The sequence below is a fragment of the Erythrolamprus reginae genome, chromosome 2, assembly GCF_031021105.1.
Source record: "Erythrolamprus reginae isolate rEryReg1 chromosome 2, rEryReg1.hap1, whole genome shotgun sequence".
Lineage (NCBI taxonomy): Eukaryota > Metazoa > Chordata > Lepidosauria > Squamata > Dipsadidae > Erythrolamprus > Erythrolamprus reginae.
This window is the reverse complement of record NC_091951.1, coordinates 127662-147545: the sequence shown is the minus strand read 5'-3', so window position 1 is coordinate 147545 and position 19884 is coordinate 127662. Positions and strand designations below refer to the sequence as shown.

The 19884-nt window shown below is 51.3% G+C and overlaps 2 protein-coding genes across 2 annotated transcripts in view; both read right to left on the bottom strand.

The window, feature by feature from the left end:
- The window catches only part of SYNGAP1 (synaptic Ras GTPase activating protein 1), a 175820-nt gene that overhangs the window by 99907 nt on the left and 56029 nt on the right, over positions 1-19884 (bottom strand). The gene's annotated exons all lie outside the window — the stretch shown is intronic.
- The window catches only part of LOC139158334 (uncharacterized), a 28864-nt gene that overhangs the window by 1188 nt on the left and 7792 nt on the right, over positions 1-19884 (bottom strand). Inside the window, exons 5-12 of the mRNA XM_070735638.1 lie at positions 12127-12244; positions 9596-9701; positions 3507-3563; positions 3033-3157; positions 2427-2615; positions 1838-2020; positions 686-734; positions 97-252 (exon numbers count right to left, since the gene is read on the bottom strand). Coding sequence (XP_070591739.1) covers positions 97-252; positions 686-734; positions 1838-2020; positions 2427-2615; positions 3033-3157; positions 3507-3563; positions 9596-9701; positions 12127-12244 — 983 coding nt within the window. The remainder of the gene's footprint in view (positions 1-96; positions 253-685; positions 735-1837; positions 2021-2426; positions 2616-3032; positions 3158-3506; positions 3564-9595; positions 9702-12126; positions 12245-19884) is intronic.

The window sequence follows — 19884 nt, the reverse complement described above, 5'->3', positions numbered from 1 at the left end:
ACCGGGGGGGAGGGGGTCAGGTGGGGAGGGGGCTGGCGGAACAGACCCACAGGTTGGAGGAGGAGAGGGGGTCACAGAAGGGGCCGCCCCACTTACAGTTGCGGAGGACAGAGATCCGCAGCTCCTCCAGCGAGCGCTGCAGGGACTCGAGCGTCACCGGAGGTGGCTGCGCGGGGCCATCGGGTGGGGCCGAGTGGGAGGAGCTGGCGGGAGGAGCCCTCCAAGCCCCTTCAGCCAGTCTCCGACGTTTACCTGCCAAGAAAGGACACACCTCCTAAGGCCTCCAGGAGCACTTGCAGCCCAGGCCGGAGGAGCTTGGGAACCTCCTTTGGGGCAGACAGGACTCCCCCCTTGGGGGAGGATGGGATGTTTGCTCCTGTGGTTCAAGGAGGGCACTGGAGACCTCGACTCCTCCTGCCCCCCCCCCACATGGGAAAATGTCCCCCCCCCCCACACACAGGGGAAACCCTCCTGGGAAGGAGCAGCGGGTGCCTCTGTCTGGCCTGTGGGGGGCGGAAGGGAGCCTTGTGCTGCTGTGCCCTGAAGGTGAAGCTGCCCTGGGCAACCTAGACCCTGGCACTGCCCGCGCAAGCTCTTCCTCCAAACGAGGGCTCTGGGGGGAGGCACAGGTCGGGGGTGGGGGTCTGTGTGTCCCTTGGAGGGAGGGGCCAGGAGGGAGGCTTACCCAGCAGCCCGTGGGAGGAGGCCTCTCTGGTCCCGAAATGGGGCTCCCCCTGGTGGAGACAAAAGTCAGAGACGGCTGCCAGGAAGAGCTCAGAAGGAAAAATTAGGGTCTCCTGGGAACCTCAATTCTTGGCAAGGGGGAGGGAGAGGGGCCCTGAGTTCAAGACCTGCCCCACGGGACTGACGCAGCTGCCAGGAAGCGAAACCCCAAAAGCGTGGAATCTGGGGCTACCTCGGAGGCCACCCGCTCTCCAGCCACCCACCTTCCTCCGCGTTCTGCATCGGCTGCCGATTTACGGCTCAATGCCACCTGGCGGGGCCTGGAGGAAGAGCCTTCCCTGTGGCGGCCCCGGCCCTCTGCAATCAGCTCCCTCCAGGGATTCATACAGCCCCCACCCTCCCAGCATTTCCTTGGAGAGGGGCGGCATATAAATCGAATAAATAAATAAAGCAAGCTTTAAAAACTCATCTGCTGCCAGGCCTGGGGCCGTTGTTATTTATTTTATTTATGTATTTATTAGATTTCTATACCACCTGTCTCCGAGGACTCTATGTCTAGCTCCGGCCAATAATAATAATAATAATAATAATAATAATAATAATAATAATAATAATAATAATAATAATAATAATAATAATAATGAATGTGGCATGAACGTGGATGAGTGTTTTTAAGTATTGGGTTTTACAATGGTTTTAAATTAGATTTCTATTACTGTATATATTTGTTTTTTGTATCTATTTTGCTGGGAGCCGCCCTGAATCCCCAGAGAAGGGGGGCATAGAAAAATGAAATGAATGAATGAACAGAGCCCCTCTGTGGACTGGCAGCCCCACTGCAGCCCCCCAGCTTCAACCTCACTCCGGCCTGAGAGTTCGGGCACTTGAGCCCCCCACCTCAGCCTCCACCCCCACCCCCACAACTCCCCTCCACAAGGGTCCCTGTGCCCAGAACAGCCAAAGGGGGGAGGGGGAGAGGTCTTCTCTGTGTCTGGAAATCCTGTCAGAGGCAGGAAGGGGAGGAAAAGAGGGGAAGGGGCACCCTCAGGAGAGCCCAAGGCAAGGATTCCCCCCCCCAGCCTGAAAACCTCCCTGGCACCGTTTTGGGGCTCTCGCCTGGAAGGGTCCCACAACCCCCCCCTCCAGCACTCACCAGGGGGCCGGGCTCTGGGTCAGACTTCGGGCAGGGCTGCTGCGGAGGGGTCTCTGGGCTCAGGCCTGGGGGTGCTGCTGCCGCCATCGACCCCACGGAGGCGCTTGGACTCTGGGCCCCTGGCGAGGCGTGAGGAGGAAGGGGGGCCACGGAGTAAGAGAGGGGGGAGCCCGGATCCAGACCCTGCCGGGAAGAAGAGCAGTCAGCAGGACATTCGGAAGCTCATCACACCCCACCCGAAGGGGCCCCTCCCTCTACCCAAGGAGCCCCTGCCCCACCCAAGGGAGGAGCCCTCCCCACCCCCAGACCAAAAACATACTCAGGGCCACGACTGGCAGACCCCATGAAATCTCTAGGCCACGGCTGTGGAGGGGGAGGGCGTCAGGTAGGGGCCGGACAAGGCCAGAGACTCTGCCGCCCACAAGGGTTGAAAGGGCACCAGAGAAGTGGATCCCCCGCAGGGAACACACACACACACATACACACACACACGCCTAGAATGTGAAGACCATGGCCATCTGAAATCCTCAAACTCCTCATTTCCCACCCAAGCGGTCAAGGGGGGGGAAAGAGCAAAGGGCCCCCCTACCTGGACCCCTCCGCCCTGCAAGCCCGATTCCCCCACGAAGCCCCCGCTGGTGTCCAGAGCTCTGTGGGGGGCAGGAAACACATGTGGGGGCAGGAGCTGGCTGGAGGCCGAAGGGGGACCTGGGAAGGTGGCCGAAGGGGCCCCTGACACAGTTTGGGGTTGAGGCATCCAAGGAGGAGAGGAGGCCACCTAGAAAACAAGACGGGCCCATCAGGCTGAAACCCAGGGGTGAGAGACCGAGGTGGACGGGGGGGGGCACACCCAAGAAAAGGCCGGGGGTCTTCTCCAGACCTAAACCCACCACACACAGCCCCCCGCCCCCGCAGCTCAGGGCTTTCCCCACCCAGAAAGGAGAGAACTGGGGGGTGGCGGGAGGGAGGGAGAGAAGGAAGGGGCTCAGGATCGGCCCAGCTGCAAACCTGCCCTGCCGGAGGGATTCTCCCCCCCCCCCTCACCCTGGTGTTATTTGCCATGCCCGCCTTGGAGAGTCGCCCTATGAACTCCTGAAGACAGGGAGACCCACACTCGGAGGAACGGTGGTGGCGCAGTGGTTAGAGTCCAGAATCTGGGTGCGGAGAAGGAGAAGGGGGGGAGGGGGGAACCCACCGCCAGAGCCGCTTCCTCGTCGTCAGTCCGAGCAGGCGGGTTCACCGGCGAGTCTGCCGGAGGGTCCAGCGAAGGGAGAGTGTTCTGCATGGTCCAGATGGACATGGGGTTTAGCTGACCGACACCTGCAAAAGGCACCCGGGGAAAGCTCAGCGGCGGCCGGCTGGACACCGCTTGCTCCCAAGGCCCAACTCTGCAATGGGTCACCCAACACACGGACTGACGCCTGGGTCACACAAAGACAGGAAAACTGCTTTCAAAGGTTTTAAGTTTTATTAAATTTATAAGCTGCCCAACCCCTGGCGGCCTCTGGGCGGCTTAGAATAATAAAAATGATATAGGACGATTAAACTTCAGCCTTTCCCGTCTGAGTTGGCTTAATTGTTGTTATTATTATTTATTAGATTTGTATGCCGCCCTTCTCTGAAGACTCGGAGGGTTGAGCAGGGAAGGCGACAGTGAACGCAGGTGTACCTGAGGGGTCCTCCTCCGTGGGGCTCAGGGGCACTTCTGGGGCGGCCAGCTGACTGCCTGTCAATAAAAACACACAACCCTGTTCAAACAACAGACCACTTTAAAAAGGGGGCGGAGTTGCACTGTATGTAAAGGGCCACGGTGTTGCTACAGGGCTACATGTAACTAAAGAAGAACCCCCCCTAGAGTGCATGTGGGTCAACATAAAGGAAAAAAGAAAGACATAACAATAGGAGCATAGTATAGGCCAGTACATCAGACAGAAGCAACGGACGTCCATTTGACCAACCAGCTAACGAACATACGTAGGAGACACAACGCAGTGATAATGGGAGACTTCAACTACACGGATATCAACTGGAAAACTAGCTCTGCCCCGAGTGAGACATCAAACAGATTCCTAACCAGCCTTGCTGACCACTCCGTTGTCCAAAAAGTGGAGGAGGGAACTAGATTTAATACAGGTAGAAAAAATTATAGAGGGAGCTGAAAATGCAGGAATCTTGGGGGACAGCAAACCTTGTCATGCTCGAATTTAACATAACACAAACACAATTGAACACAACGATAGATTTTAGAAAAGCTGATTTTAAAAAACTCAGAGAAAACTTGGATGAAAGTCCTCAAGGGAAAAACAACTGAAGAATCTTGGGAAACTCTGAAAAACATGATCATAAAAGCCCAGAACAGCACAATAGTCATGAGAAAGAAAAACCCAAAGGAACCAGAATAGTTCTGCACAAAGGCCTCACTGGATGAAAAAAAGGACCAATCCAAAAAAAAGAAAAGAAAAAAAAAGAAAAAGGGACACAGATGCTCCCTCTAATTTTTTTTCCGGTGTGGGTGGAAAAGTATAGTGTGTGAGCGGCAGTCTCCTTATGACTGGGCAGCATAGAAGTATGTATGTATGTATAAATAAATAAGAAAAAAAATCCCTTCTTTTTTATTAAAATAAATTAATAATTAAAAAAAACAAAATCCATTACTATTAAAACTAAAACAACCAGCAAAACCAAAAACATAACTATTAATAAAAACAGGTGAGGGCTGGGGTTTTTTTTCCTGTTATTATTTAAGTGCTTTTACCATATGCTTTAAATCAAGAGTCACTTCTCTCTCTGTTTCTCTCTCTTTCCTGTCATTCTCTGCCTCAATCATTTTCTCATTTCTTTTTTTCTCCCCTTTTTTCTATCATTTCTCTCTCTCTCTTCCTTCCACTCTTCTCTCCCTCTTGCTTTCTCTGTCTCTCTTGCTTTCTTCCTCTCTCTCACTCTCTTCCTTCCTCTCTCATCTCTCTCTCTCTCTTGCTCTCTCACTCTCTCTTCCTTCCTCTCTTCTCTCTCTCTTGCTTCCTTTCTCTCTCCCCCTCTTGCTCTCTCTTTTTCTCACTTTCTCTCTCGTTTTCTTTCTCATTCTCTCTCTTGCTTTCTCTCTCACTGTCTCTTGTTTTTTCTCTCTCTCTCTCACTCTCACGCTCTTCCTTCCTCTCTCATCTCTCTTTCTTTCTTGCTCTCTCTCCCCCTTTTGCTCTCTTTTTCTCACTTTCTCTCTCTTGTTTTCTTTCTCATTCTCTCTTGCTTTCTCTCTCACTCTTTCTCTCATTTTCTTTCTCTTTCTCTCTCTCTCTCTCTTTCTCTTGTTCTCTCTCTTGCTATCTCTCTTTCCCTCTCCCCTCATTCTCTCTCTCTCTTTCTCATTTTCTATCTTTCTCTGTCTGTTGCTCTCACTCTCTTGTTCTCTCTCTGTTCTTCTCACAGCAGAGGCTGGCGAAGGTGATTTTCAATGTCGCCGGCGAAGGTTTTTCTTATTTTGAATGTTCCGGGTGGGCTGGCAGGGGGATGGGGAGCGTGCCCACCCGCGCACCCGACATTGAAAATCACCTTCACTGGCCTCTGCTGTGAGAAGAACGCCTGCCCCGCCTCTCCTGCAGCCCCCTTGCTGACAGCCTGGGACGAAAGCGCTCTCAGCGAAGGGACTGCGAGAGGGGCAGGCGTTCCTAAAGCGCTCAGAGCGGCTAGCGGCCGGATGAGGAGGACGAGAAGCCGCAGCCGCCACCGCCACTGCAAGATGAGCTGCGCCCCAAGGTGGGAAGCGGAGGAGGAGAAAAAGAGGTGGATCGGGCGGGTGGGGGCCAGCGGCGAGAAACCAGGGGTGCGAGGGGGCTGGAGGCGCTGGGGGGGTGGAGGCGGCCATGGCTCCTTGCGGGCCCTTGGAAAAAGGTGTGTGTTTTTGGGGCGCAGCTAAGAATGAACAGTGCACATAACTAAGGCAGAATATCAACAGATATTCCAACACATAAACAACAAGGAAAAAACGAAGGAAACAGTCGCTCCACTAAGGAGAGAAGACGGCAGAGAACTAAGAGGCAACGCAGACAAAGCAGAGCTGCTTCTCTGGCTCTTTGCATCGGTCTTCACGCAAAAAGAAACTGCAGCCCAACTAACCAAAGACACAACAGCAAATAACCGACTGGAAACAAAAGGAAACACAAGGAAAATAACAGTAAGAGACACCTGTCTGAACTGGATGAATACAAATCACCAGGACCGGACGGATTCCATCCCAGATTCCGAAAGAAGCTAGCAGATGTCATTGCCGCCCCGAGTCTGCGGAGAGGGGCGGCATACAAATCTAATAAATAAATACATAGATTGCAGAACCACTGCATCACATCTTCCAAAACTCCTGGCTCACCGGGAGCTACCTGAGGACTGGAAAAGAGCTGGTGTGGTTCTCATCTTCAACAAAGGGGGAAAAACAGACCCAGGTAACTGCAGACCAAGCAGCTTAACATCAATACCTGGGAAAATACTGGAAAAGATAATTTAAAGACAGATCTGCCATCACCTAGAAACAAGCAAAATAATAACTAGCAGCCAACACGGGTTTGTTAAGAACAAATTATGCCAAACCAATCTCATCTCCTTCTTCAACACTGTGATCAAACTAGTAGATCAGCGAAATACTGTGGGACATAATATACTTAGACTTCAGGAAAGCATTTGACAAAGTAGACCACAACCTACTTCTTTGTAAGCTAGAAAAAAGTGGGATATCATCAGATGGATCCACAACTGGCTGGCTAACCCTACTCAATGAGTAGTCCTCAATGGATCTAAGTTCTACATGGTGGAAGGTCTTAAGCATCAAACGTATCAGGAAAGACTTCATGAACTCAATCTGTATAGTCTGGAAGACAGAAGGAAAAGGGGGGACATGATCGAAACATTTAAATATGTTAAAGGGTTAAATAAGGTCCAGGAGGGAAGTGTTTTTAATAGGAAAGTGAACACAAGAACAAGGGGACACAATCTGAAGTTAGTTGGGGGAAAGATCAAAAGCAACATGAGAAAATATGATTTGACTGAAAGAGTAGTAGATCCTTGGAACAAACCTCCAGCAGACGTGGTAGATAAATCCACAGTAACTGAATTTAAACATGCCTGGGATAAACATAGACCCATCCCAAGATAAAATACAAGAAATAGTATAAGGGCAGACTAGATGGACCATGAGGTCTTTTTCTGCTGTCAATCTTCTATGTTTCTGTGGAGAGAAGTAATCAGTGGGGCAGCACAAGTTCCATCTTAGGCCCAGTGCTCTAACATCTTCATAAATGACCTAGATGAGTGAATAGAAGGGGAACTAACCAAATTTGCAGGTGATACTAAGGTGGCAGGAATAGACTTGAACACTGGGCCCTACCTAATAAAATGGGATTCAATGTTGAGAAAAAGTGAAGTCCTACACTTAGGTAAGAAAACCCAAAACATCCACATAAACAGGGCAAACCCACACTCAACAGCCATGACTGTGAGAGGGATCCTGGCGTCCTAGTACACAACCAGCTAAACAGCTGCAGCCAAAAAAGCCAATGCAATCGTAAGTTGCATGGACAGAGGGATCCAATCCAGGGCTAGGCAGGTACTAATACCACTCTACAAAGCCTCAGTTAGACCACACGTAAGAGCCCTGCATTACCAAAAAGACACTGAAAGGCTAGAGAAGGTGCAGGAGAGAGCAGGCAGGATGGTCAGGGGACTGGAAACTAAAAACCTACGAAGAGCGGTTGCAGGGACTGGGCGTGGCCAAGAGAAGGACCAGGGGTGAACATGACCGCTGTGTCCCAATACTTGAGGGGCTGCCACAGTTTCCCAAAGCACCAGAAGGCCAGACAAGGAATAACGGATGGAGGCTGACCAAGGGGAGACCCAACCTGGAAGTAAGGAGGAACTTTCTGATGGCGAGAGTGACCGACCGGTGGAACAGACGTTGCCTGCGGAGGTTGTGGGAACTCCAACTCTTGAGACTTTCAAGAGGGGACTGGACGGTCATTTGTCTGAAGTGGTGTCGGGATGTCAGCCAATGAGAGCTATAAACACTTCTGAGTCTGTGCAGAGAATCGAAACTAGAAACTCGAAGGCTGCACGTGGCTCCGCCCCTTCTGTCCTCTCTGAACTCTGAACTAGAAGCTGCTGGTGTTGCTCCATCGAAGGAGACCTCTGTTCATGGTATTGTAAATATATACATGTTACATTGCTATGCTTCTAAAGAGGCTCCAGCTGAATCCACTCTGTCTGTGCTTCCGGTTTTGGGTTTTATGCAGCAAACTCTAATAAAACCCCCAGTGCTGAAGCCCCCCCCCGACTCTGGCCAAGAGAGACACACGCACATGGGAACAAGCTGACCGCAAGGGCAACAAGGTCGGTCCAGAGAAAGGTTTTATTGATGTGTTTCCCCCGAAAATAAGGCCCTGTCTTTTCTTCTTCTCCTTGGCCTTATTGCCATGACTGGGCTTCTTATGGGGGAGGCGTCACTTTGGGGGGGGGGAAGGGTAGGAAAAACAAGAGTTGCACCCAAGAGGGTAAATATGAAGCAAACACCAGAGAGCAGGCGAGGGAAGGGTGGACCTTGCGCCCCAAGACCAGAAAGCTCCCCTCAAGGGCAGCCCGCTCTTCCCACCAAGAGCAGCTGCAGGCCAGAGACCCCGGCCCAACCTTGGAGAGAGGAAGCCCACCCCCGACCATCCTTTCCACAGGAGAGAAGTTCTGCCCAAGCGGCGGCCAGGCCTGCCCCAACTTGGGTTCGTAGCAAAGAAAGACCCCCCACTCCATTTGTGCGAGAGACACAGTGGGGGAACTGAACATCTCCCCCTGGGCACGTTTAATTTATGCATGGTATGTCTGTGTGTGTATCTGTTAGCATATGGGGTTTTTAAATATTTAAATATTTTAAATTTGTCTGATTGCTTATGATTTGTTTTTACATGTTGTGAGCCGCCCCGAGTCTTCGGAGAGGGGCGGCATACAAATCTAAGTAAGTAAGTAAGTAAGTAAGTAAGTAAGTAAGTAAGTAAGTAAGAAAGAAAGAAAGAAATAAATAAATAAATAAATAAATAAATAAATAAATAAATAAATATAAACTAAAGGCCGAGGGGTCACAATACAGCAAAGCCAGAACTAAAACTCTGCGCCTGAAGGTTCCCCGGTTACCTTTCCCAGACTCAGTCCTCACCGCCAGCCTCTCCCTCCCGTCCAGCTACATCCAGAGCAACTGTTTTGGGAAGGGTCCCTGCATCAGGAGGGGCCCTTGCACTCCGACCTTGGGCCTTGGCTCAGGAAGGCACAACGACAGGGTGTCCGGGGGGGGGGGGGAGGGAAGGCATTTTGAAATTCCCTGTAACCTGCGGTCTAGGTTAAGGCCGCAGTCGTGGATGCCGTCACACCAAACGGCTGAGCCGTGGAGAAACATTGGGAGCTGAGGAAGCAAGTGGTGGCCACAGTTCTGCTCGTGTTTGCTTCACTCTGCCAGGCACAGGGAGCCTTTTTTTAAAAAAAAACCACGATTTTCCCCCTGACTTAAATATTTTAATATTGTAGTTTGTTTTCCCCCCTGATTTATTCCGTTTTTTCCACGAATTCCCTGATTGAGCAGTTTCGGTCCCCCCTCCCCCCACCGGCCATGTCAGCCTGGCATCTGGCCAGGAGAAGGGCAGGAGGGCAGCTCTGGCCGTCCACCTGGGGTCCGCAGGGGAAGGTTCACGCACAGACACGGAGGGATTCCTGCTCCCCCCCCCGCGCAGTACTCACTGAGGGGCTGGGCCGGTCCGTCCGCGGTGCCCCGGAAGGTCCTCTTCTCTCTCAGCTCCTTCTCTATGTTGAAGAGCTTCACCATAATTAGGCAGCAGTAGACGTCCTGGGAAGCAACAAAGGGCCCCAGAGATGAGCAAGAGGGGGGGAGGCCGGGAGGGGGGCAGAGACGGGGAGAGAGAAGGGGGCTGCGTCCACTGGGTCAGACAGAGGACAGCAAGGGAAGGAACCAGCCAAGGTGCCCTGGTCCATCCCGGACTGTCTCCCTTTGTAACCTCTCCTGGCACAGTTGTTAAGCGAGTCACTGTAGTTAACAGAGCAATACGGTCATGAAGTGAATCTGGATTCCCCCCACTGACTTTGCTTGTCGGAAGGTCGCAAAAGGGGGTCGGATGACACCTCCTCCCCACTGCGACCGTCATAACTAGGAGTCAGCTACCAAGTGCCTGAATTCTGACCACCTGACCCCGTGACCAAGTGCTGGGGTGGTTGGGGGTGAAGCCCCGGCTGGGCACAAGCGCAGGGCAAGGGGCACCTGGGTAAGGAGGACAGCAAGACCGCATCGGACCAGAATACCTCCAGGACCCCCTCCTGCCGTACGAATCCCAGCAACCGATCAGGTCCCACAGAGTTGGCCTTCTCTGGGTCCCGTTGACTAAACAATGCCGTCTGGTGGGCCCCAGGGGAAGAGCCTTCTCTGTGGCGGCCCCGGCCCTCTGGAATTATAAGGCAATGGGTCCAGATGGCATCCACCCCAGAGTTCTTAAAGAACTCAGATCTGTCATTGCTACTGATTTGTTTAACCAATCCCTGTTAACAGGAGATGTTCCTGAGGATTGGAGAATGGCCAGTGTTGTGCCTATCCACAAGAAGGGCAGTAGAGAAGAAGCTGGTAACTACAGGCCAGTTAGCTTGACATCAGTTGTAGTTAAAATGATGGAGACTCTACTCAAAAAGAGGATAAATCAGCACCTAAAAAACAATAACTTATTGGACCCAAATCAGCATGGCTTTACTGAAGGCAAATCATGTCAGACTAATCTCATTGATTTCTTTGACTATGTCACAAAGGTGTTGGATGAAGGTGGTGCCGTGGATATTGCCTATCTGGACTTCAGCAAAGCCTTTGATACGGTTCCACATAAAGAGCTGATAGATAAATTAGTGAAGATTGGACTTAGTCCCTGGATAGTTCAATGGATTTGCAGCTGGCTGAAGCGTAGACATCAGAGAGTTATTGTTAACGGTGAGTATTCTGAGCAGAGTCAGGTTACAAGCGGTGTGCCACAAGGGTCTGTCCTGGGTCCTATTCTTTTTAATATGTTTGTGAGTGACATAGGGGAAGGTTTGGTAGGGAAGGTTTGCCTATTTGCCGATGACTCTAAAGTGTGCAATAGGGTTGATATTCCTGGAGGCGTCTGTAATATGGTAAATGATTTAGCTTTACTAGATAAATGGTCAAAGCAATGGAAACTGCAGTTTAATGTTTCCAAATGTAAAATAATGCACTTGGGGAAAAGGAATCCTAAATCTGAGTATTGCATTGGCAGTTCTGTGTTAGCAAAAACTTCAGAAGAGAAGGATTTAGGGGTCGTGATTTCTGACAGTCTCAAAATGGGTGAGCAGTGTGGTCAGGCGGTAGGAAAGGCAAGTAGGATGCTTGGCTGCATAGCTAGAGGTATAACAAGCAGGAAGAGGGAGATTGTGATCCCCTTATACAGAGCGCTGGTGAGACCACATTTGGAATACTGTGTTCAGTTCTGGAGACCTCACCTACAAAACGATATTGACAAAATTGAACGGGTCCAAAGACGGGCTACAAGAATGGTGGAAGGTCTTAAGCATAAAACGTATCAGGAAAGACTTCATGAACTCAATCTGTATAGTCTGGAGGACAGAAGGGAAAGGGGGACATGATCGAAACATTTAAATATATTAAAGGGTTAAATAGGGTTCAGGAGGGAAGTGTTTTTAATAGGAAAGTGAACACAAGAACAAGGGGACACAATCTGAGGTTAGTTGGGGGAAAGATCAAGGGCAACATGAGAAAATATTATTTTACTGAAAGAGTAGTAGATCCTTGGAACAAACTTCCAGCAGACGTGGTCGGTAAATCCACAGTAACTGAATTTAAACATGCCTGGGATAAACATAGATCCATTGTAAGATAAAATACAGGAAATAGTATAAGGGCAGACTAGATGGACCATGAGGTCTTTTTCTGCCGTCAGTCTTCTATGTTTCTATGTTTCTATGAATCAACTTCCCCTGGAGATTAGGACTGCCCCCACCCTCCTTGCCTTTCGAAAGCTGCTGAAGACCCACCTATGTCGCCAGGCATGGAGGAATTAATATACCCCAGCTACTATGGTTTTACGTATGGCCTGTTAGGTTGTGTGATTGTTTTTCTTTTTTATAATAAGGGTTTTAAATTGTTTTTAACATTAGATTTGTACATGTTGTATTGTTGTCTTGAGCTGCTCCGAGTCCTCATACAAATCTAATAAATTATTATTAATTATTATTATTACCCAGTGGTTGGTCGACTGGTAGACATCCCCTTCCACTTTCTTGGAGTAGGACACCACCTTCTCCACCTGGTGACCCTTCAGGACGGTCAAGTCAGGAGCGGGAAAGACCGCGTGGACCCTGCAGGGGGGAGAAGACGGCCACACACAAGAGTCGCTGGACATTCCCAGCCACCCAGGCGGCCCCTGACCGGACGGAGGGGACTGGAAGGATCGACACCAGAGAGTTGGCCGTTTGCCTCCTTAGTCATTGAGGCCACTTGGATAAAGCTCCAGGTGGCCTCAGAGATGCAAGTGACCAGCTGGGATGGGAAAAATGCCCCCGTTTTTGTGTGAAATGGGACATTTTCACCCATTTTCCACACAAATTGAGGCATTTTTTCCTTCCCCCAGTCCCAGAAGGTCTCTGCAGGCGCCCCAGGCCCTTCCCCCCCAACCCCATTTTTGCAAAAAAATAGGCAAAACCCGTTCTGTTGTTTGCAAAAAGAGGGAGATTTTTGCCAGCTCTTTGCAAGCGGGGGGGTGGGGGGTGGACCTTCGGTACAGCGGAAAAAATGGCTGCATTCGGTGTGCAGTGTTCCCTCAATTTTCGTGGGTTCAAACTTTGCAAAAAATCTATACCACGGTTTTTCAAAAATATTAATTAAAAAATACTTCGGTTTCCCCCCCTATACCACGGTTTTTCCTGCCCAGTAACGTCATATGTCATCACCAAACTTTCATCCACCTTTAATAAATATTTTTTTAAAATAAACTTTAATAAATAAACATGGTGAGTAATAATCTAAATGGTTTCTAAGGGAATGGGAAATTGCAATTCAGGGGTTTAAAGTGTTAAGGGAAGGCTTGTGATACTGTTCTCAACCAAAAATAGTGTATTTACTTCCGCATCTCTACTTTGCGGAAATTCGACTTTCGCGGGCGGTCTCAGAACGCATCCCCTGCGAAAATCGAGGGAACACTGTATAAGACGCACCGACATTTCCACACTCTTTCGTCTTGTACTCTGCAAAATACGGTATTTAGAAAAAACATTATTCTTATACAGTAATACCTCATCTTACGAACTTAATTAGTTCCAGGACGAGGTTCGTAAGGTGAAAAGTTCGTAAGATGAAACAATGTTTCCCATAGGAATCAATGGAAAAGCCAATAATGCGTGCAAGCCCATTAGGAAAATCCAAAACATTAAGGCTTAAAAAAAAAAAAAGCTGCCGGCAGACGAAGCTGAGGCGAACGGAGTGGGGGGAGGGAAACCCATGGAGATCCAGAGGGGAGAATGGGGCAGGAAAGAGTGGAGAAAAACGGGGGAAACCCATGGAGATCCAGAGGGGAGAATGGGGCAGGAAAGAGTGGAGAGAAACAGAGGAAACCCATGGAGATCCAGAGGGGAGAATGGGGCAGGAAAGAGTGGAGAAAATCGGAGGAAACCCATGGAGATCCAGAGGGGAGAATGGGGCAGGAAAGAGTGGAGAAAATCGGAGGAAACCCATGGAGATCCAGAGGGGAGAATGGGGCAGGAAAGAGTGGAGAAAATCGGAGGAAACCCATGGAGATCCAGAGGGGAGAATGGGGCAGGAAAGAGTGGAGAGAAATGGAGGAAACCCATGGAGATCCAGAGGGGAGAATGGGGCAGGAAAGAGTGGAGAAAATCGGAGGAAACCCATGGAGATCCAGAGGGGAGAATGGGGCAGGAAAGAGTGGAGAAAATCGGAGGAAACCCATGGAGATCCAGAGGGGAGAATGGGGCAGGAAAGAGTGGAGAAAATCGGAGGAAACCCATGGAGATCCAGAGGGGAGAATGGGGCAGGAAAGAGTGGAGAGAAATGGAGGAAACCCATGGAGATCCAGAGGGGAGAATGGGGCAGGAAAGAGTGGAGAAAATCGGAGGAAACCCATGGAGATCCAGAGGGGAGAATGGGGCAGGAAAGAGTGGAGAAAATCGGAGGAAACCCATGGAGATCCAGAGGGGAGAATGGGGCAGGAAAGAGTGGAGAAAATCGGAGGAAACCCATGGAGATCCAGAGGGGAAGAAGGGGGAGGAAAGAGTGGAGAAAAACGAAGGAAACCCATGGAGATCCAGAGGGGAGAATGGGGCAGGAAAGAGTGGAGAGAAACGGAGGAAATCCATGGAGATCCAGAGGGGAGAATGGGGCAGGAAAGAGTGGAGAAAATCGGAGGAAACCCATGGAGATCCAGAGGGGAGAATGGGGCAGGAAAGAGTGGAGAGAAATGGAGGAAACCCATGGAGATCCAGAGGGGAGAATGGGGCAGGAAAGAGTGGAGAAAATCGGAGGAAACCCATGGAGATCCAGAGGGGAGAATGGGGCAGGAAAGAGTGGAGAGAAATGGAGGAAACCCATGGAGATCCAGAGGGGAGAATGGGGCAGGAAAGAGTGGAGAAAATCGGAGGAAACCCATGGAGATCCAGAGGGGAGAATGGGGCAGGAAAGAGTGGAGAAAATCGGAGGAAACCCATGGAGATCCAGAGGGGAGAATGGGGCAGGAAAGAGTGGAGAGAAATGGAGGAAACCCATGGAGATCCAGAGGGGAGAATGGGGCAGGAAAGAGTGGAGAAAATCGGAGGAAACCCATGGAGATCCAGAGGGGAGAATGGGGCAGGAAAGAGTGGAGAAAATCGGAGGAAACCCATGGAGATCCAGGAAAGAGTGGAGAGAAACGGAGGAAACCCATGGAGATCCAGAGGGGAAGAAGGGGGAGGAAAGAGTGGAGAAAAACGAAGGAAACCCATGGAGATCCAGAGGGGAGAATGGGGCAGGAAAGAGTGGAGAAAATCGGAGGAAACCCATGGAGATCCAGAGGGGAGAATGGGGCAGGAAAGAGTGGAGAGAAATGGAGGAAACCCATGGAGATCCAGAGGGGAGAATGGGGCAGGAAAGAGTGGAGAAAATCGGAGGAAACCCATGGAGATCCAGAGGGGAGAATGGGGCAGGAAAGAGTGGAGAAAATCGGAGGAAACCCATGGAGATCCAGAGGGGAGAATGGGGCAGGAAAGAGTGGAGAAAATCGGAGGAAACCCATGGAGATCCAGAGGGGAGAATGGGGCAGGAAAGAGTGGAGAGAAATGGAGGAAACCCATGGAGATCCAGAGGGGAGAATGGGGCAGGAAAGAGTGGAGAAAATCGGAGGAAACCCATGGAGATCCAGAGGGGAGAATGGGGCAGGAAGAGTGGAGAAAATCGGAGGAAACCCATGGAGATCCAGAGGGGAGAATGGGGCAGGAAAGAGTGGAGAAAATCGGAGGAAACCCATGGAGATCCAGAGGGGAGAATGGGGCAGGAAAGAGTGGAGAGAAATGGAGGAAACCCATGGAGATCCAGAGGGGAGAATGGGGCAGGAAAGAGTGGAGAGAAATGGAGGAAACCCATGGAGATCCAGAGGGGAGAATGGGGCAGGAAAGAGTGGAGAAAATCGGAGGAAACCCATGGAGATCCAGAGGGGAGAATGGGGCAGGAAAGAGTGGAGAAAATCGGAGGAAACCCATGGAGATCCAGAGGGGAAGAAGGGGGAGGAAAGAGTGGAGAAAAACGAAGGAAACCCATGGAGATCCAGAGGGGAGAATGGGGCAGGAAAGAGTGGAGAGAAACGGAGGAAATCCATGGAGATCCAGAGGGGAGAATGGGGCAGGAAAGAGTGGAGAAAATCGGAGGAAACCCATGGAGATCCAGAGGGGAGAATGGGGCAGGAAAGAGTGGAGAAAATCGGAGGAAACCCATGGAGATCAAGAGGGGAGAATGGGGCAGGAAAGAGTGGAGAAAATCGGAGGAAACCCATGGAGATCCAGAGGGGAGAATGGGGCAGGAAAGAGTGGAGAAAATCGGAGGAAACCCATGGAGATCCAGAGGGGAGAATGGGGCAGGAAAGAGTGGAGAAAATCGGAGGAAACCCATGGAGATCCAGAGGGGAGAATGGGGCAGGAAAGAGTGGAGAAAATCGGAGGAAACCCATGGAGATCCAGAGGGGAAGAAGGGGGAGGAAAGAGTGGAGAAAAACGGGGGAAACCCATGGAGATCCAGAGGGGAGAATGGGGCAGGAAAGAGTGGAGAAAATCGGAGGAAATCCATGGAGATCCAGAGGGGAAGAAGGGGGAGGAAAGAGTGGAGAAAAACGGGGGAAACCCATGGAGATCCAGAGGGGAGAATGGGGCAGGAAAGAGTGGAGAAAATCGGAGGAAATCCATGGAGATCCAGAGGGGAGAATGGGGCAGGAAAGAGTGGAGAAAATCGGAGGAAACCCATGGAGATCCAGAGGGGAGAATGGGGCAGGAAAGAGTGGAGAAAAACGGAGGAAACCCATGGAGATCCAGAGGGGAGAATGGGGCAGGAAAGAGTGGAGAAAAACGGAGGAAACCCATGGAGATCCAGAGGGGAGAATGGGGCAGGAAAGAGTGGAGAAAATCGGAGGAAACCCATGGAGATCCAGAGGGGAGAATGGGGCAGGAAAGAGTGGAGAAAATCGGAGGAAACCCATGGAGATCCAGAGGGGAAGAAGGGGGAGGAAAGAGTGGAGAAAAACGGGGGAAACCCATGGAGATCCAGAGGGGAGAATGGGGCAGGAAAGAGTGGAGAAAATCGGAGGAAATCCATGGAGATCCAGAGGGGAAGAAGGGGGAGGAAAGAGTGGAGAAAAACGGGGGAAACCCATGGAGATCCAGAGGGGAGAATGGGGCAGGAAAGAGTGGAGAAAATCGGAGGAAATCCATGGAGATCCAGAGGGGAGAATGGGGCAGGAAAGAGTGGAGAAAATCGGAGGAAACCCATGGAGATCCAGAGGGGAGAATGGGGCAGGAAAGAGTGGAGAAAAACGGAGGAAACCCATGGAGATCCAGAGGGGAGAATGGGGCAGGAAAGAGTGGAGAAAAACGGAGGAAACCCATGGAGATCCAGAGGGGAAGAAGGGGGAGGAAAGAGTGGAGAAAAACGGGGGAAACCCATGGAGATCCAGAGGGGAGAATGGGGCAGGAAAGAGTGGAGAAAATCGGAGGAAACCCATGGAGATCCAGAGGGGAGAATGGGGCAGGAAAGAGTGGAGAAAAACGGAGGAAACCCATGGAGATCCAGAGGGGAGAATGGGGCAGGAAAGAGTGGAGAAAAACGGAGGAAACCCATGGAGATCCAGAGGGGAGAATGGGGCAGGAAAGAGTGGAGAAAAACGGAGGAAACCCATGGAGATCCAGAGGGGAGAATGGGGCAGGAAAGAGTGGAGAAAAACGGAGGAAACCCATGGAGATCCAGAGGGGAGAATGGGGCAGGACAGGGTGGGAAAAAACAGGAGGAACTCAAGTCTGGAGGTGGGGCATCCCAGCGGCCGGCGGCAGGTTCGTAAGGTGAAAAAAGTTCGTAAGAAGAGGCAAAAAAATTCCGAACCCTGGGTTCGTATCTTGAAAAGTCCGTATGACGAGGGGTTCGTATCATGAGGTACCACTGTAGTTGCCTAGGTCCATGATGGCGAACGTAATGGCACGCAGAGCCCAATCTGAGGGCGCACGAGACCTGCCCCGTGTTGGCTCCACCGTGTATGCGCGCGCACTGGCCGGCTGATTTCTGGCTTTCCGGGGGGGGGGCGGGGGGGGAGGTCATTTCCATCTTCCATAAATTTACATCCTGGATGGTCAACTCTATGAACGCTGTGCGGGTGGAGGACTGCGACTGCCTTTTTAAGTAACTTTTCATGGGCTTTTAAGTTTTATAATGTTTTAGTTTTAGAAAACGTTCTTTTATCCCTTTGTATCTATTTATATTGTATTTTTATTATTGTTGCAAGTCCTTCGGGATTGGGCGGCACAGAGGTCGAATGAATGAATGAATGAATGAATGTGGGAGGGAGGGAAGGAAGGAAGGAGGAAGGAGGGAGGGAGGGAGGGAAGGAAGGAAGGAAGGAGGAAGGAGGGAGGGAAGGAAGGAAGGAAGGAAGGAGGAAGGAGGGAGGGAGGGAAGGAAGGAAGGAAGGAGGAGGGAAGGAAGGAAGGAAGGAAGGAAGGAAGGAAGGAAGGAAGGAAGGAAGGAAGGAAGGAAGGAAGGGATCTTTCCTGGGCTTCAGGGAAGCCTTTGGAGACCTGTGGATGGCGTAAAACGTGACCCAAGGGGCCTGCTGGAAGTTCAGCAATGGAGCCTCCTGAAGCCTGGGGAGGGCAAGAAGTGGCCCAACTAGGCCCACCTGAAGCCCTGTATGCGTGCGTGCGTGCAGGTAGCATGGGGGCGGGGTTGTGCATGCATGCGTGGGGGTCCATTGCATTATGGGTGTGGGGACGTGTACGTGTGGTATCACGTGTGTGTGTGGGGGGGACCTTTTGGCCCCCAAGCAAAAAAATCTTCTCCATCTCTGGCCCAGATGACCACGCAAAGGGGTTTGAGAAGCTTCAACTTTAGGAAAAGCCAAGAGACCCCGACTTCATTTAGATGCGGGAACAGAACGAAAAGCAGGTTACGTTTCCCTCCCTACTGTTGTGGTTCCGTCTGAGGCCCCTCCGGGAACGGCTGACCTTCTGTCGGTTTCCAGCTCAGAGGGAGAGGCTGAGGAACAGGAGGTGCAGACAGACGAGGAGGAGGAATCCCAGGCTGAAGAAGAGGGAGGACAGCCAGAGTCCCACCAGGGGGAGCTCTCCCCAGCAAGCAGCCTGGATTCCTTAGAGGAAAGTGCACAAGCCATAATTGATCTGCGACAACGAAGAGCTACTCAGAGACGGAATCAATTGGCTAAATACTTTCAGCATTAAAGTGGCAACAGCTGGGTTTGGGTGTGGTGCTCTTGGAAAGGCTAAAAGGCAGACCCACCCTTCCTGGCTTGTGGAGTTTTATCTTTGAGAGCCGTGGGACCTGACTGTGAACTTTGGCGTCTTGGAATCCTGGTTTGTGCCTTTGACTATTGAAACCTTGGGGGTGTGTGCCAGCAAGAAGCTTGCTGTATTGACTGGACATCAGGACCCTGCTGTACCGTATTATATCCTGTCTGTTGGGAAGAACAGGTTTTCCTCTGTGCTTATTTTTTTCCAGTTATAAAATACTTTTGGCTTTTACCAGAGTGTCTGGCTGTTTTTTCCAGTTGGTGTTGAGGTCTGGGGGAACCAGACAGAACACCTACGAAGCATCAAAAAAGCATCAAAGCCTTTCCCCCCCTCCCTCCTTTCTGTCCCATTTTCTGGCTGCCTCCAGCAGAGTTCACACCCACACCCACACCCACACAACCCCCTCAGAAACCCCCAGGAAAGGGTCACTCACAGCCTCTGCACCACGTAATCGCGCAGGTCCTGGTCGGTGTTCTCGTACCAGTCCTTCCTCTGCTGGAAATGTGAGTGCGGAATCGCTCTGAGCGCGGAATACTGGAAGCGCCCAGCCCCGACAGCGGGTGCAGCTTCTCGGTTGGAGGGCTGAAAAACAGGAGCACAAAAGACGTCCGGTGGCTTCTCATTTGCCTTCCATAGCCGGAAGCGGCTACGGTGGCAGCTGGTTATTTCGGGGTTGAATGTGAAGGGGGAAAAATGGACGGGGGGAAGCGCTTAGGGTTAAGGACCCTTTGGTGAAGGGGTCCCCAGAAGTCCTCCCTTTCCCCCCCCCCTTGGAAGGTCTCTTACTTTGGCGCCCCGTCTGTCGCTGGCAGAGCCGGAGAGGAAGCGCTCGGCTGCCTGGTTCCTGCAACCTCAGTGTCGCCAGAAGCAGCGGCGGCTTGAAGAGAAGGTTTCCCCCGTTAGCCGCGGAGAGAAGGCCCACAGGTCGACAGACAAAAACAAGGGCTGCCCCCCCC